The sequence below is a fragment of the Ochotona princeps genome, chromosome 3 (genome assembly GCF_030435755.1).
Source record: "Ochotona princeps isolate mOchPri1 chromosome 3, mOchPri1.hap1, whole genome shotgun sequence".
Lineage (NCBI taxonomy): Eukaryota > Metazoa > Chordata > Mammalia > Lagomorpha > Ochotonidae > Ochotona > Ochotona princeps.
The window spans coordinates 115,024,063-115,042,426 of record NC_080834.1 but is presented as its reverse complement, the minus strand read 5'-3'; the positions used below and the strand labels follow the sequence as shown (position 1 = coordinate 115,042,426).

At 41.1% G+C, this 18,364-nt stretch overlaps 1 protein-coding gene across 7 annotated transcripts in view; it reads right to left on the bottom strand.

The window, feature by feature from the left end:
* Positions 1–4,780: 4,780 nt before the first annotated feature.
* The window catches only part of TNIK (TRAF2 and NCK interacting kinase), a 397,078-nt gene continuing 383,494 nt past the window's right edge, over positions 4,781–18,364 (bottom strand). For all 7 annotated transcript variants that reach the window (XM_058661109.1, XM_004591298.3, XM_058661110.1 and 4 more), the window contains 6 exons: positions 16,995–17,129; positions 13,933–14,033; positions 11,804–11,953; positions 9,905–10,064; positions 9,519–9,658; positions 4,781–7,455 (listed from right to left, as the gene is read on the bottom strand). In XM_058661109.1, the coding sequence (XP_058517092.1) occupies positions 7,372–7,455; positions 9,519–9,658; positions 9,905–10,064; positions 11,804–11,953; positions 13,933–14,033; positions 16,995–17,129 (770 nt within the window). In that variant the 3' untranslated portion in view covers positions 4,781–7,371. The remainder of the gene's footprint in view (positions 7,456–9,518; positions 9,659–9,904; positions 10,065–11,803; positions 11,954–13,932; positions 14,034–16,994; positions 17,130–18,364) is intronic.

Here is an 18,364-nt window from a genome sequence, read left to right as displayed (position 1 = left end):
GCCTCTTGCACAGGAGGCTAGCTACTCCAGCCTTCACTACTGCCTGCCAGGATTTGCATCAGCAGGAAGCTAGAGGCAGGAGCCAAAGCCAGGTAGTAAACATAGGCACTCTGGTATGGAGTGTGGAAATCCTAACTGGTGTCTTAGTAGGGTAAATACTCAGCTGGGTGTATTTTTTTTTTTTAAGATTTAGTTATTTTTATTGCAAAGGTAGATATACAGAGAGAAGAAGAGACAGAGAGGAGATCTTCCATCTGCTAGTTCACTCCCCAAGTGACCACAATTGTCAAAGCTGAGCTAATCTGAAGCCAGGAATCAGGAGCTTCTTCCAGGTCTTCTACTTGGGTGCAGGGTCCCAAGGCTCTGCGCCATCCTCTACTGCTTTTCCAGGCTACAAGCAGAGAGCTGGATGGGAAGTGGAGCATCTGGAACATGCCTATATGGGACCTCGGCACTTGCAAGGTTAAGATTTAACCCCTAGGCTATTGCACTGGGCCCTGGTGTATGTTTTAAGAGCATGACCTTGGGCAAGAAATGTCTTGGATCAAAATGAGTTCATTATAATGTTCTGAAGCTAAAGAAGACAGAGTTTAAAATATACTCTATTATATGAAATACGTGAAAGAAAACAGTAATAACTGCTTCTGCTGTGGAATAATGAAGCTGCCATTTTTTGACACAGGGAAGACTGCAGTAGGAGTATAATGCTGGCTGGGGTGAAAATTAGTATGTTTTTTGACATATTATGTTTGAAATGCCGATTATACTTGCAAATGAAGATGCTAAGTAAGATGTTAGGCCTATGCATTTGGTTTTAGCAAAGAGGTCAGCATTGGAAATAAAAATGTAGGTGTATGTACTATGTAGATTTTTAAGATTTATTTATTTTTATTGGAAAGGCAGATACACAGAGAGAAGGAGAGACAGAGAGAGAGAGAGAGAGAGAGAGATCTTCTGTCTGCTGATTCACTCACCAAGTGGCTGCAATGGTTGGAGCTAGTCCGATCTAAAGCCAGGAGTCAGGAACTTTCTTCAAGTCTCCAATGTGGATGCAGGGTCTCAAGGCTTTGGGCCATCCTTTATTGCTTTTCCAGGGCACAAGTAGGGAGCTGAATGGGAAGTGAGGCAGCCAGGTCACGGACCAGTACCCTTACGTGGAGGCGAGGATTTAGCCATTAAATGGCTTTTATTGTACCCGGCCCTAGATGGTTTTCAAAGTCCCAAGACTGCAAGAGATCACTCAGCAGACCCTTAGTACTTGGGGCAATCCAGGAAATCTATACAGATGACCGAGAAGGAATGACCAGGGAGGCCAGAGAACGTGAGAAGCATGGCCCAGAGCCTAGTGAGTATTTCAGGAACATGGAATCGATTCATTGTCTGAGACAGCAGTTCTGTTAAGCAGCATGTAGGCTGAGATCTGACCGTGGGAGCCAGCTGACGATCACTTAGGTCCTCAGCAAGTGCCTCTATAGTAAGAATGAGAACCTGATGTATGATGCTTCAAATGATAAAGGGAAATTTGAGACTGCAACTGTATGAAATCCTTCCTGGGATATTTTCTGTGATAAAGAACAATGAGGGTGCAGGTAGAGAGGGAGGGGGGACAAAGAGGGTCATTATAAGACAGGAGATACTTAAGATAGGAACATGGTGAAATTCTCCTATAGAATGTGAAACATGGGTGATGTGGAAGATGGGTAAGGATTGCTATGGCCATGGCCTTTATTTGGTGAGTTCAAATGGGAGCTATCAAGCACGTGAGAAGAACTGCCCACTATCATTTAGAGAGCCAGTGTGATTATTCTGAGTAGTAATCATTCCATTGGAAACGAAGAAGCCAGGATATTTGTAGTTTTGTCTAAGTGGATATCACAATCCCCAATAATTAAGAAAAATGGTGTTAGAGTGATAGACAGCCATGGCTAAACTCCATGCACAGTGAAGGAAACTTTGCAAAGGTCAATGGGGTTTTCATGGCCAGCACTTCAACGCAGCAGGTGTTTAGGAGGAAAGAGGGGTCGTTCTCTGGCAGCGGTGATGAGGAATAAGCAGGTAGCCTGCTACTCCCAGTATTGAATTAATCACATGTTGAAAGTGATAACAGAAAACGGTATACCCCAGGACACAGTAGTGGTTCCCATGGGTATGAAACAATGAGGCTCGGCAAGCACTGCTTGGGGACAACAATGGAAAGTACTTCCTGAAACATTTTTTTATGTAAAGGAAAAACTTAGTTGAAAGAAATTGAAATTTGCAGGAGAGAAAACGTGCCAGGATGATTTTCTTCTTTATCTTCACACAGGTGACACCGTATCAAATTTCAGCAAACTGACAATTTCAAATACTTTGTAAAGTGGAGATTTAAAAACCAAACAATCCTAGGCAAAGTGATAGTTTTCTCCTCCGGTATTATACATTTGGCACTTATGCAGTCATGTTCACATTACAAAAAAGGCAGCTAAAATCTACAAAAGTAATCTTACAGTATCCCATTTTAAAATTCAGTTAGGCTGTTATCTTTTCCCCCTTCTGTCAGTGAACATTTGAAATTATGATTTACAGTAATGTCTGATTTTCTTAAGCAGCAGAAGTACTACTAATCCCTAACACCTAACCCATGGGAGGAGAAAAAGGAAAGAAAGTCCTGGGATACGAGTATTTGCTATGTACCAATTGCTGCAAATGGAAATCCACCTGCCTGCCTGCCACATTTTCTCTGCCTCAAAATGCAATGTAACTTGGTGCTGATGAAGAGAACTGTGAAGACCAAACCGTATCTGGCAAGGAGTGAGTAAGTTTATAAGATGGCTGTACAAAATCAAACACATGGAAACTTTAGAACACTTTTATTCTTAACCGTATTCTGTAGTTTTCCTCCAACTGCTTGGCTTCCTAGATTTAGAATCCAACATTTCTAATCTGGATTTGACATAGCTTAAAACAACTGTTTAAAATGGTTCCACGGGGATTTTTTATTTTGGTGCATCCTGGGACTTTGTGGACGAGAGCTACAGGAACCCAGTTTCAAGCGCAGGGTTAGGGTCTCTAACTGCAGAATGCTATATGAACTGCTGCATATTGGTGTTGTCTGAAGGGATGCTTTCAGAACAGTGATACACTGTGGAAGTCAGAATACTGTGAGGAAATATTTGATAGAAGTATACAAATGGTCAGTTGCGAACCTGCAAATTCTCAGAAAGTTTTCTGTTTTGGAGTTCTTGAAAGAGATCAATTTATGCCCCTAAAAAGATGGCACAGTTCAGGGTTCCTGATGAATATAGTGGCATTTCTGAGAAATTATAGCAGGCAAATTCAATCAGATGTAGACTTTGGGATTTTAGATTTTATGTTGTGAACTGTGTAGTCTTCAGAGGAGGCCAGGTTTTGACGGGTTTTATTCGGATAGATTTAACATTTTGAGGAACGAACTAACAAGTTAATAAGTCTATAGAAACCATTGTGATAGACATAGTAGCAGAGTAGATAAGGGAACGCAAGGAGCGTGGTACGGTCGTCCTAATTATCACTATGTTGTGGATTTTCTCATATTTTCCTGCAGTAGGTTACTGGGTCTTCTATGAAAAATAAGGTCACACATTTCAGATCTTTAAGCAATCAGCACAAATGCAAGGGACGCCCATTCAAGCAGACTCTCAAAGACAGCACACACTACGGACACAAAGAGCTCTTCCACATTTCAGGAATACAGTGATGGGGACTTGAACACAGAAAAGTAGGGGAAGTATTCTCCTTTTAACTTCATGGACTGTGAGGCCAGATTCAGCTACTTTCGTGTCTGGAAACTAATAAAACCAGAACTGCTCTGGCCTGTTATTACCCTTCTTTCTAATCTGTGGCAGCAGAGAGAGCAGACGCCAGTTACCAATGAATCACAAAAGCAGACAGAAAACTGTTAGTAGGTGTTGGCAACTATGAATTAAGACGGTTTTGAAAAACGTGTATGTGATGCAAGGTATGTTAGCAGTGCCTCTGAGAAAAGCAATATCAGAAGTTATTTAAAAAGTGAAGCCCCTGTTCATGTTGCCTGGTGGGATTTTTGCCTATACCTTGATCTGGTCTGTTGAATAAGTCAATAGCACTAGGTCTTCTTGAAGCATAGCTCAAAAGTCTCAAAAGCCTCAGAAAGCTTAGTGCACGTCATTTTTTTGGTTTTCATTTACAATGAAAATGCAATGAAAATTGCAATGACTGTGGTTGCAATGGAACTGGTCTTCCAGGTCATCCATTTATGCTACCCACTGGATGCAGGAACTCACAGTACAGCATCAATGACTGACGCCCAGCAACGGAGATCATTTACCAGCCCCTGGACTTTAAATTATGCCCAGGCCCGGTGGGTCAATCTAGAACATCCCTTTAGAGAAGGAAGGATTGGAAGAAGCCTACTTGGGCAGAGGCCTCAGTTTCTTTTTGTAGGAAATAAAATGAGCCAATTTCTAGGGAAAGAATTTCCCTGAAGATGGATACTAACCAAAGACACTTTGAAGATGTGTGAAGAGCAACCCTGAAACACCTTTCAAAAAGGAATCAAACCAAATTTGGGAATTGTGTGCGTCATAAGGACACCACTTGGATATATTCTGCATGAGGTGGGCCTTACTGTCAGGGGTGAGGTCTGTCATGATGGGAATTTCTGAAGATAAGGGCTTCAAGTAATTATCTTATAAGGAGCACAGAATTTGTGGGGGTTCTCTCCAATTTGGTTTTGCTTTGTGCTCTGTATAAACTACTTGTATAAAAATATAAAAGGCATGGCTTGATGTTTAACTTCTGTGTTTTATTGTTGTTGGCACCAGAAAAGCTCATGTTCTAGGCTATGTAACTGTACATACTGTAAACAAGACTGCATTAATATTGTTTGCTTACGATTTTTTTGTTTCAATGAATCTAGAGTTTAAAAAACACATTCACAAACTACCTTATGTTTAAACACAATGATTCCCTTTTATTTCTTAACTGTACCCAAAATCCCACAATAAAAAAATCATTTAAAGCTGTGTGTTTCAAACTTGTCACTTAGAAATCAAAACAAAACAAAACATAAAAGATCAGTTCGCAACATAATTTAAAAAAAGCTTCTGGTTTAAAATACCACAGCAGCAATATAAAGAGCTGGTGGCAATCACATTTGGGGATGAAACTCAAATCAATGTGTTCTGTCCACATCAGCATCCAATTACAGTAGTTGCTAAGTTCGATCTAGAAACTTATTGCTAAATTTGTTGCATGGAATTTGTGAAGATTGTATTGTTCAGCAGCACAAGCACTAGTAAAAATGAGAACAGGAGGATTTCATTGCTTTAGCGTGCTAAAGGGACCGTGATGAGGACATCTCTGGGCTCAGGGCTCATTGAAGATAATCCTCAGTTGCATTTCCAAGATTCCTGGTTAACATAAATGCAAATGATAGATAGCCATCTTTCCAGGAGGAGAATAAACATTTAATCCAGAAACCAGAATATTTCCTCTTCACTTCCCCCACACCCTCGCCCAAACCATCAGATTCAAATGGCTCCATTTTCCTAACTGCACATTGTGTTCTCATTAATAGTATATCAGCTGCTTATGGATTTAAGCGAAATCAGTAGGATCACAGATTATTTTTTGGATCCAGTTACAGTAATTGTTTTCTCTGGAAACAAACCACATCAATTTTTATTGTTGAATTTTTTTTTTTTTAAGAACAATTTGGTCAACTACTGTTTTGTTTTAAAAATATACCACCTGGGATTGCCAATTGAGCTCTCTATATGTCTCCTGGAGGTAACACTGCTGTGATGAACAGTGAAACAAAAACAAACAAAACGAGGTAGGTTAAAACAGGAAGCGCAACACAGATATTGTTTTTACAACACCTGGATACCATGGGCGGCCATGCTTGTAGCTTTGGAAAAAAAAAAAAATCCCAGACAATCACGTAGAAGTTCAAATCATTTGAGTAAGAGTTTATAAGGACATAGGTCAACCTGAACTAAATACATACATATCTCTGCACAAATGTTGTTTACCGGATGTCGGATAATTTGGAGGAAGGTAAAGTGATACAGGGTTTCAGAATTTTGGCCAAAGCCTTGCTTTCAAGTTCTCTAAAATTTGAGGCAACACTGCCTGCTGTGCCTGAAGCAGGCTAAGGAGTCTAGTCCCTTCTCTCACGGACCCAGGGAGAACACAGGCAGCTCAGAAACGTTTATTATTCATCTCGCTCCGTCACAGTTTTCATCTTGAGAAAGTGGCACCTTCAGAAGAGAGCTGGAAATGTCCAGAATCCGGATGTCATCTATTCCCCAATTCTCAGAACAGTCTTGGTCTTAATGAAGCCCAAACCAAGTGACCTTTTTTTAGCAGGAGGCTTTGTGCGTTTTACAAAAGTGAGTGCGCGTGTGTGTGTGCGTGTGTGTGTGTGCGCGTGCGTGTGTGTGTGCGCGTGCGTGTGTGTGTGTAGGCTTGTTTTCCTAGTTGCTCTTTCTGTCTGACCTCATCCTCCATCATGTCTCTTCCCTGATCTGTTGTACTGAGCCGAGGGGACATTATTTTTAGAGTCCCTCTATTGCTAGGCCAACTCACTTCAGTGCCATTCCTGTCCCATTCAACACACTGTCGCATAAAGGGCCATGTAAAAGTATGGCCCTCGAGACTCACAAAAGTAATAGTTGATTTTTTTTAAATTAGATTAAGGCTAGTAGTTTAGCCATTTAAAATCTATTTCCCAAAAGAGGGGAAAACTAGTATTTTTTTCTTCTCTTAAAAATTCCTTATCCAGTTGCTGTTAAAAAGCAACCTTCTGAATTGGTGAAGGCAAGTGTTCTGAAGTTACCCCTTTCTGCAGTTATGGCCTTCAGGGTAAGGAGATAAGGTACTGTTTATTGTGCTGTCTCTCACCATTGTAGATCGGAATTTTGGTTTTTACAATACCATATACTTCAAACTAGCAGGCAGACAGAATTAAAAACTGACTTATTTTCTCAGTATGCATCTCCCCATTCTTACAAAGTGAGGGGGCAAAGTAAAAAAAAAAAATTCAAAACCCATCATAACACAGCTTAATCATAAGAGCACACAGTAACTGTTCCTATCCCTAACTCCGAAGGGCGTGTGGTCCATCTTTGTAGCCATCGCAGCATTCTTGGGGATCTCCTGGAAATTCTTGCCACCTTTTTCTCTCCTTCTCAACCGGGCTGCAACACTAAAAGACGGACTGTTGGGAGGGGTGGAGGGAGAGGAAGAGGGGAAAGCTGTATGTTCAACCAAGCCTTCTGATTCTGCCTCTAGACTGGCATAAGTCCGCATGAGTTATGTTCTTTTAAATTAGAAATAATGCCATGAAGATAAGTGCCAAGTGCTCTTCTGTTACCAGTTCATCATGGAATTTCTGTTGAGGGTCATGAAAAACACTTGGCTACTTCCTCCAGATCGCACGGATGCAAAAAATACCTGTTTGAAATTAAAAAGAAGTTAGTTCAACTGCATGGGTTTTCCCCCTCTTTTCTTCAACCGTCCATTTTCTCTCACACGTCCTATCCTGGTCATGTGTCAATGGCTGGTGTTGGTAGGTGCCTTCTGATACAGTGCATCCTATGTAAACTCTCTCGCTTTTTATTACTAGGATTGTTGCTTTTACTTAGCGTGGCATTGGCCTCCAGGACACTGAAGGGGCTCTGCTGTTTTTGAAGTCCCTTTGGGTGCTCACATTTTGAAAGGGAATTTTCCTGCTAGGAGAGCATCCTGATCTCTGACCTAGAACACAGTAGGTCCTTTGTTAGTTTCTGGAAAGGCACAGAGGCTCCCTCTCTGTCTCCTGTAAACAAGTAGGCAGACTGCAGTAGGGAAAGGAATCCTTTCAAATGCCCGAAATCAAGGGGGAAAATTTTGAGCCAACTGGCTATTACACAAATTTAAACGGTCATGGTCAGATAGGATCAGGCAGTTAGTACCAGTTCTTTTTGGCATGTCAAGAGTTAACACATGGCCCTGCTGATGCTGGCAGATCCTAGGCCATGTGAGATAATGACATTAATAAGGAGCAACACAGTCCATTAGATCTGCATCTGCTAAATCATTTGAGCAAACAACTAAGAGAAATGAGCAATATTTGGGTTACTGCTTGCTTGAGCTGAATGAAAATAAACCACTGCCCTGGAAAATATTTGGGGCCGTGGCATAGCCCTTCAGTCAGCCAACACCTAACTTTGGTCCAAGGCATTTACTTTTGTCACTAGTATAAAGTCTCTGCTACATCATCTCCACAACTTCAGAAGAATGCCCTTTTCCAACAACAGCAGCTTGTTGGGAAGTTGATGGAAATGCTTTTTAATGCTACATATGGAAGTAAAGCCACTCATAGAATCAAAATGGGGAAGGATGGAGAGGACCTGTGAAAAACCACAAGAAGGAAAATATAGGGGCTGTCATTCTCTCTAAGCCCTGTGTGCTGAGCCCTAAGCTTTGAGCTCTAGACACTGGTGTGATCCCAGCTACTGCTGAGTGTGTAGCACAACTTGGAACAGGCCAGCTAGCGTGGGTCTCCATGGCCAGATCATTCCTAAACCTACGGTTTTTTGAGACTTAGTGGGCACTGGAGTGGGACCCTGTTGAGTCCCTGGAACCATCTTGGAAACTCACAATTGCTGTCAGCCCAGACCACACCAGGTCAGAGTCGTTTGTTGGGGTCCAATAGATTCTACACATAAAGCAGCTACCTGGCCCCTGTGGAACTGAAGTAGGCTACATGATACATACATAATACTTCAACTCATCACATTTTGTTTTTACACGTCAGCTATTTAGGGAACAGCATTTCTATTTTGGCCACAGTCACAAAGGATGTATTCACAAATGTACTACAGCTTAGCTACTAAAAAGTCTAGATTATGCCATAGGGAGGGCACTGAGGCAGAGTACCCTTTAGAGGTGACTGATCATGCCAGATGGACACAGCCAATGTCACTGAGAACAGTCCCCCTATGACATTTCAGAGGAAACATGGCCGGAGTGACACAGGACATGGCACTAGGTGAGTTTGTGATTGTGTGTTTCTTAAGGAATGGGTGACATTTTGCTTTAAAAAGTTTACATTTCTGCATCAAATATTTCACATTGAAAGGTAAATGGAACATGGTGGGTTAGGTCCCATGGTGCTTCTGTGAACATTCTGAACACAGAATATGAAGTTGACCCGTTGTGAGGTGATTAATGACGGGCCAGCTGCTCTAAGTGCTTCAGCTAATTTGGGCCTTGTGCTAAGTCATCAGATGGCCTGCAGGCCACAGAAGTTACTAGGAGTTTACAAGCAATCTCTATATATTTTCACGTCTTTTTCATTGTGTGAGGAATATATTTGGAGTGTTCACATGAATCAAAACCAAATAATGCCATTTCAGATAATATTGTTTAACACAGATGTGATTCAAATCAGTATAAAGGAAAATGAAGGTTTCACAGATACCTGGTGGTCTCTTAAAATGCAAACACTAATGCAAATGTTGAAACGGATTTACCTTATCATTTCTTTCACATAGAAACTTTAACCTTTGAGCTCGCTTATGCATAAATACTCCATCCAAATGTCCTGTTTCCACTGACCGGATCTCAATAGCTTTCTCGCCCCAGCCCATTATCTGATTGGAATGAATGTAGGCTGTCAAAAGGAATTTCCAAAACTGCATTAAAAACATTAGATGGGCAATAACTCACAGCATTTGTACACATCTTAACCACAAAAATGACAAAAGACTTGAGATAAACAGACAAAGCAAGCCTTACAAGTGTTATTCACAGACTTTTTTTTTTTTTTTGTGGAATCAAATGGTTGTTTCACATTTCTTGATTTTCGTTTCATTTGGGGGATGTAACTGCTGAAGGAGATAAGGAATGGTTAACCTACCCACAGATGTGGGCATTTCTCCCCATTGGAGCACCACATCCTTTGTTATCCGGCCATAGGTGTTCACATACACCCCCTCATCCTCATAGCAAACAAGCATTTCCATTCCATCTGTCTTAGGCAAGATGACAATAGCATGAGGAGTGATATTGCCCTGAATCTAGAAGACAAAGAAAAGCCAAGCATTAAAACTTTACTACAAAATGAGACAACAGCTTGACTTGTCTTCGCTAACAACTGCAGTAACAAAGTGTTTCCTTCCATTTTCACTCTAGAGGTTGAAATTTATTTTGTTTCGTTTAACCACAGATCTGTCAAATACCCTGTTACATACAAATGTAGTTCCATGATGGAAATCCAATTTCCCTTTTCCTAGAAAGTATCACCATCCATGGAGCTTCCAGAGCAACCACTGAGCTGTCTACACCCCAGAAGCCTTAACCTTGAATCCCATTGCCCATGAACTTTGTGGAGCCCCTCAGGTAGTTTCGGACCCCTAGAGGAATGCCCCATGGTAGATTTCTTTGTTTGCAAAGGCTCAAGCTGTGTTTTACAAGAGTTATGTAACTTGATCAAAGCTGTGCTAGTCCTTCATAGTGGAACTGAGACTCAGCATATGTATTACTAATAAATAAATTCTGAGTTTTCCATTAGCACAGCTACTTCCCAAATGATGAGGAGCACATGAGCCAGCTAATCTGATGGAGTTGGCCTAAATGGGGTGCCCAGATGGACTGTGGCCAGATAAGGCGGTGAGTATATAACACAGATCATTTATCTTAGTGCCTACTGGAATAATCCAAGTTAATGACTCTTTCAGAAAAAAAAGTTTGGAATTAACCAGTCATTTCAGAATCACATTGTATGTATGAATGTCCTCGTACTAGGAAAAGCACCCTGGTGCTGCTGTTACCTCCTGGGTGGGTCTGTCACAGCAGCCCAGCGTACATGTGGGAACAGGAATGAGATGACAGGATGGACACAGTGCTGCCTGGCTGGCACTTGAGCACACACTGCCATTCCTTGTGTGCACCTGCAGATACGCTATGATACACACAGCAACGAATGACAACTCTGTGTGTGTGCATATTGTACTAAAACAAGGTTTTATAGCTCATGGATTTCTTGATGTTTTCAAATTCTCACAATAAGAGTCAGCAACAGATTCTCAGGCTTGCCTGTGACAGACAGCATACACTCTATCAATTCTAATAAGCAGATATATCACAGATTTCCCTTTAACAATCGTGTTTGAGGAGTATCTCCTTACAGGGGCTTGACTACTAGATAATAAATAAGAACAGTTTGGGTGGCTCTATGCCAAATATTTTGGATCCATTATCTTATTTACAGTTGATGATTGCTCTTTGGTATAGGTCCTTTTATCCCCATTTTAAGGTGTGAAAGTTGAGGCTACCTAACGTACCCATCATTACAAAGCTGACACCTGCTATCAAGCCAGGGTATGCATTTCCATGTCTCATTGTTCTGTGACATACTGCTCTCAAGCTAAAATGAAAACAGTTGATACAAGACTTTCTCCAAGAAATTATTTTATGAGCTTTGGGTTTCTTCCACAGAAAATGAACCATTCTCCTTTTAGAAGCTAAAAAAACGAACTGCTATGTCACACTTGTGCCCTGACAAAAAATATCAAAGGGTTTCAATCTCATGTCCCCAAAGTGTTAAGTAACTCTACTGCATGTTACCCAGTTTTGCACAGTCATAAAGGTTAGTTAACTCCACATGCCTTTATTATGAAAAGCATTCTGTTTACTCAGCAAGAGTCAAAGTTCCATGTGCTTTACTGATTAGTAAAAGCCTGATTTCTGGACAGACACAAATCCCTTTCCATATGTGCACTGTTACACAGACAGCGATTCTGCTCTGGGGACTTACGTGAGATGGTATGTAGATATCGTAAGAGTTTCCTGAATCAACATCAATTACATGGAAACCAGTGTGGGAGCCAAAAATAACTTTTAACCTTTGACCTTCTTCTACTGTGAGATCAACTAGCAGGGGCTTGTGTTGGAGATCTGCAAAAGACTTTAAAAATCACCCCATGAGTACCCGCACCGTCCACAAACGTTATCCTAACGGCTTTCTTCCTTTGGACATCATCTGGAGACAATTAATGCCTGGGTTTCTTAGACTAAAGACCTGGGGAATGTCTCCTTAACTTTTAGAACTATTCATCTTCTGGCTCCAGGCAGAAGGCATAGAGCACTCATCCAAGCCTCTTCCTCCATTCCCATCTCTAGGGATAGGATGAAAGTTTACAGCTGTCAATTTGGTAGTTCCACTCTAGAGTAAAAATCGTGGCGCCTGGTACAGCTGTTGACTGCCTTTTGCCCTCTGGACAAAGTGCAGACACCTCTCTGGGCCACTGGTGGCACACAGCCATCAAGCTCATCTGACAGCCTTGGTGGGCGGCTTCCTGAGGGTTAAAGGGCATGTTCTGGATATGATGTCTTTCAGAGATTCACTAGACATCAGAACTGTGCCGTTTCTAAACTCAGTGTTGTGATAAAGACGGAGGTGGAACATCACAAAACCTCCGGCCTGCACTGGCTGCTGGAATTCAGCTGCAGAAGCAACAAAGAAAGTTCTAGCCAGGCCTTGTCAAGGTTGCGTGTGCTTGGAAGTAAAATGTTTGCTTTCGCCATTATTTTCAGGCCCCTTTATGGGTTCTTGAGATCTTGGAGATGTGAGAAACCATAGCTGCCTTGGGCATAATGTCTCTTAGCCTGTACAGACTCCTCACTTTGCATCATTTTGCTAGTATCATCTTCTCAACATGGGAGTTGCTGGCCTCCTGACCTGGTCCTAGGGAAAGCTTGGACCTCTTGCTAATTCTTATCCTGATTCAAATTCTGGCCTTTGTTCTTTTTTGTTTCCAGGCTGGGTGTGGTTTACTGAACAGAACTTCCTGCAGTCTCATGTACTTTGGCTAATACAGTAACAGAAACTTGAGAACCAGAATGGGAACAGAATAACTTTGATTCAAAATCTTTTTGTAGAGACAGATGTTGGCAGAACAGCAGCACCGCTTTCGCTTTTGGGACTCATCTTGTAAGTGTTATCACTAATTGTATATTCCAAAAAATTTTACGTCATGAAAGTGGGGCTATTGACTGTGAGCCCCTTGAATGAGTCTGTCTTCCTGAGCGCATCACAAATGATCCACAAAGACCTGCGTAATGGCCCAAGGGCAGTCTCTCCCTCACATGCCTTATGTGGAAGGAATAATGAATAAAGAGCCAAAGGGAGAAAAAGTGAGTGCCAATGAGATATGGAGGAACTGACGGAATATCAAATTCACATGGGCTGTGAACAGACTTGCTATGCAGCCCTGAACACATTAGGGTGTCAGCAAGTGGTGACCTTTCTAGCATGTGGGGTTCAACTTTCATAAGCTGGTATCAATAAGACTGTGGCATATCCATATCCCACGACTGTTGAATCACGTGAGACCAGTTCAATCAGAGTGGCTACAGATTCAGATAAAGTAAAAAAAAATGAAAAGGCATTCCAAGTAGAAGAAGAGAAACTAGGTCCCATCCAGCGTTCATTTCAGAGAACTCTAATAGCAATGAGGATAAATAAGTATCACTAATTTTTAGTAGCTTTGCAGAAGAATTTGTAAGACTCAGTTCAATTTTGAGTGCTGTCACCAGTCTGTCCTTTCAGACAAAATATCAGAGACCCCAGCTCAGGCAGGTCGACAATAAACATTGAATACTGTCATTAGCAATACTTATCCAGTAACTATCCCACATTAAATTCCTCTTGAACTTGATGACCTGCACCTCTGAAATACAGGCAGATGTAGAAGCTGCGATTTTGAATACTTTTATAAAATTTTTAAATTCTTAGCCTTTGCTTTTAAAATAATACATCTAAGAGTCTCTATACTTTTGAAACAGGTTTATTATTCATATGACAACTACTGCTTCGTGGAACACAGCATACTTTAACTGGTAGAAACCTGAAAATTAAAAAATAGACAAGCATCTGCCGCTTACCTTAAATGCCATGAACTTATGATATGGTTTAGGAGCCCAAGCATATATCTCCACAGCATTCTTTAAGGCAATCACCAAGAATTTAATCCTTTCATATTTAACTGTAGGAGAAAGATTATGAAAAAGCACATCAGTTGATTCAAGTGATTTTCACGCGTGAATGAATATGTAAACCACAACACACAAACACACACGTAGAGTTAAACGTGATGTGGCTGGTGTGGAATTTAGGGTACTTGGTTGGCAGAATACTGGGGATGTTCTGTACTCAATGTGTTTCTCCTCATGTTGGGCTCTGCCTGCTTAGAACTATCTTTAGCTCCTCGGTCTAGACATCAGTATTCATTGTATTACTCATCTGCAAACTCTGCTTTTTGTTAGCTTACCTGGCTTTTATGTCCACTCACTGGTACGTAGCTGAAAGCTGTTACAACAAGATGGTAGAAAAAAAATAGCAAGCAAGTAGAGACATAAAAATGTCATTTGCTTATTACTCAAATTTGAACTCTAATCTTAAAGAATTGCTTATGCTTCTAGTGAGAAAATATTGGGATTGCTGAATTATGTTAATGGCCAGTTTAAAGGGTCCTATATACTTTGACAAATTCTTTCAATTCCTTAGGAAGTGGAGCTAAATATGAAGTTTCCTCAATTTTGAGTAGATACAATGCAGTGCTCAGTAAGTGACACTGAATGACTACATGAGAGATCACAGACTCTGGTCCAGCGCCCTCATGACTGCCACTGCCCGTGTGCCTCCGCTGGGAAAGTGATCAAGATTCAGAGTGATTACGTGAGAGCTTACAGGATCCTTGAAATGGCTTTGGGGTGTTTCACTATTACATGTGGATTCTACTTCTTAGAAACTTTGGATACAGTCATCTACTTCATAAACTATCTGAACAAACCAAATAGCCTATGTCCCAAAGAGAATTGGCAGGGAAAGTCATAACTGACTTAGATAACGTGTTAAATTTTCAGTTGTTACTGGATTATTTTTCACGACAGGAACTCTTTATGGCATCTTCAAGATCTTAGAGACACTTGGAAACCCAGGAAAAGAATCCAAATTAAAACTTAAAATAGCCTTGAGAATCAACACTTATTAAGTATATATTATAGATGAAATGAGACAAGTATTTTAAATGACTCTTGCACTGTTTGATTTCATTGTGTTCTTATTTTTTTTTTTTTAATTTCATGAGAATTTGACCATGCTGGGATGATCATGATCGTGTGCTGCAGGATGGTCTCTGGGTTGTCATGGCTGAAATCCCCCAAGGAAATTAAAATGATGATTGCAAATGGTTATGTAAATAACTGAAGATTGCAGTATTTCAATGTTGTGATTTATGGTGATCAGCTGTTACATTGCCTTTCACCCTGCCATGTGCGGACACATGTCAGTCCAATGACATCATGACAATGCAGAGAGATAGGAATGATTAGAAAGGAGAGGGCAGAAACATAAGGGCTAATGCTGGTTTCGATGTCTACAGCTTACAGAAAAACTTTATTAGAGAAGCATTTAGAAACAATTTTACAGTCCATAGTTTCAAGGCCTTTTTTTTTTTTTAAAGATTTTATTATTATTGGAAAGCCGGATATACAGAGAGGAGCAGAGACAGAGAGGAAGATCTTCCATCCGATGTTTCACTCCCCAAGTGAGCTGCAACGGGCCGGTACGCGCCGATCTGAAGCCGGGAACCTGGAACCTCTTCCAAGTCTCCCACGCGGGTGCACGGTCCCAAAGTTTTGGGCCGTCCTCGACTGCTTTCCCAGGCCACAAGCAGGGAGCTGGATGGGAAGTGGAGCTGCCGGGATTAGAACCGGCGCCCATATGGGATCCCGGGGCTTTCAAGGCGAGGACTTTAGCCGCTAGACCACGCCGCCGGGCCTAAGGCCTTTTTTTTAAAGAAAGAAATCTGCTCTCTCCAAAAGAGCACCAGGCAATGCGTGTGAACCCAAATTGTACGTGGTGCTCGAAGATGAGATGCATGTTTGGTATTTTGCCAAATAATCATAATGAAGACAAGAAGAAAATTGGAATTGCAGACTATCCTGTTGGAAACTATCACATAATTCTGATTCCCTAATAAAAATGTGCAGTGGAGCAGATAATAGCTTCCATCCTATCAGGCTGCTGTGAAGACACTCCCCCTTGTGGTCCCCTTTGGGAATAACGCTGTGTTCTTTCAGTATCTGTTTCTTCACACTTCAAAACTGTTATGTGTAAGCCTAGTACTGTGCCAGGCTGGAACTCAATGCAAACAGGATTGTGTTTACAGATAAGAAGTGCTGATTTTCTCCAAAATCTGCCTTAAATGTATTAATATAAGTTGATCACTATATGAAAATCTTAACACAGGGTTGTTTTGAAATGTTATTTAGAAATAATTTTGCCTTCAGAATTTTAAAGGTCTTGTACCACTGTCTTCTCAGCTTTTAGTGTTGCTGCCAAGAAGTCCCAGCAAAGCAAGCCACCTTCGCAGGAGCTATAGCATCCAGGAGGGAGGCCACAAAAAGTCACCTTCGCAGGAGCTACAGCATCCAGGAGGGAGGCCACAAAAAGCCACCTTCGCAGGAGCTACAGCATCCAGGAGGGAGGCCACAGGGCCTCATTCTGTGATGAGAAAAGCCTCACTGAAGCAACCAGGTGGGAAAGAGTTGCTGTGCCATTCCAATCCCAGCTCCAAGGAGATGGCACGGAGAACAGCAGTGCAAACTGTACCCTGGTTGCATGGCCACTGTGAAAAACTCACTTGGACTGAGCCGCCAAGACTCCAACCTATGCAGTGCTGAGAGGCTACTCACCAGGCAGGTTCTCACACACACACACACACACACACACACTCCTGCCAACTGCCAGCCAATGGCAAATTTCCAGTTACACGCAGGTCACATGTACGTCATTAATATGAAACAAGTAAAAACAAAAAATTTAAGGAACTAATTAAAGGAATAATAATTATTATTATATTATATAATGATATTATTATGAGCAAAAATTAAAGGAATAATTTTGAGTAGTAAACATACATGTTCCATGTCTTGAGACTTACCAACTTTGTAATGTATGCAGCCTTCCAAGTCTCCAACAGTGATCCAGCCTTGTTTCTTTTCTACTTCTGGGTCATTGTGCAGTATTCTGTTTCTTAGCCATGACAGATAGTACACTCGTAGCTTGTTCTTCTTTCCTGTTGCAAAAATAGAGCTTTCATTTCAAGTCCTTGCCATATCCTCTCCTCTATCCTTCTATACCTCTGTTAATTACTCTTATTTGGATATGTGAGTGGTAATGTGTGTTTTTAAAGGCAAAATGATCAGTGTCCACAGCATTTTTCCTCAAAGAGGCCTGTTTTCTCAGGACTTGTTATTATAAAAATTTCCAAGAGCTTTGGACATAACACAGAATATGCATTTAGCTGTTTTTTTGTTCTTTTGAAAAAACATCAATATCTGCTAAACTCAGACCTAACTCTATAGAAGAGTGGTGACCAATCAGAGTTCCAGAGCATTCTAAACCTCATCACGTGAGGATTGTTTTAGTATTGCTGCTAAGAAGTCCCAGCAAAGCAAGCCACCTTCACAGGAGCTACAGCATCCAGCATGCTCTTGGTGCCTGACTAACCCTTACACTTCCTAACTCAACGGCAGATGGTGGCTCAGCGAGTCTTACTCACTTCCTCTGTTGTTAAAAATCACTAGAGTGGTTTTATTTAAGTAGCAAAAAGGAAAGTTTCAGGGAAATAGAAACAAGTTCATGGAAGGTCATCTGGGTTCAGAAAATAGAACTAGACAAGTTTATGTGCTGAAAACATTGACATGAATAACAAAAAAGGAGGAAAAATATACAAATTTGAAAAACACAAGTTTTCTTTGCTGGCATGATCTTGAAGTAAAGAAGACATAGGGGGATAAGAAAGCATCAAGATAATACTGAATAATATACGTGGAACAAAGGCTGCTATACTTCACTAGACTGTTTGAGCCCCAGCGAAGAAAATGCCCTTTGGGGTAGCTCTTTTTCAGTGACAAGTAATGTTAGTCTGTCGGTTTTATATTTTACAAAGTTAATGTCCTTTGATCTCTCCAGCTTTAGAGATGTTTTATATTTTAGGGATGTGATGTACGCCAGAAGAAAATTTGTTAAGGCACTGCACACTAGATGTAATAGGACTACATTCAGAATGTAAATGAAGATGGTCAATGTGTCACTGTTAGTTTTCACAGCCAGAGGTCCAGAATATTCATAGCTCCCTAGTGGGCAGGAAAGCCAGGGTGGTTCAAAAATCTTTTGCTTGTATTTGTTTTCTCCTTTCCCTATCTGTGCCTCAGGAGAGGTGGAAATAGAAATGGTTTCACCATGAAGAAGGGGAGACTGTCACAAGATAATCAAGACCACATTTTCTGGTAGACTACACTTTTGGTA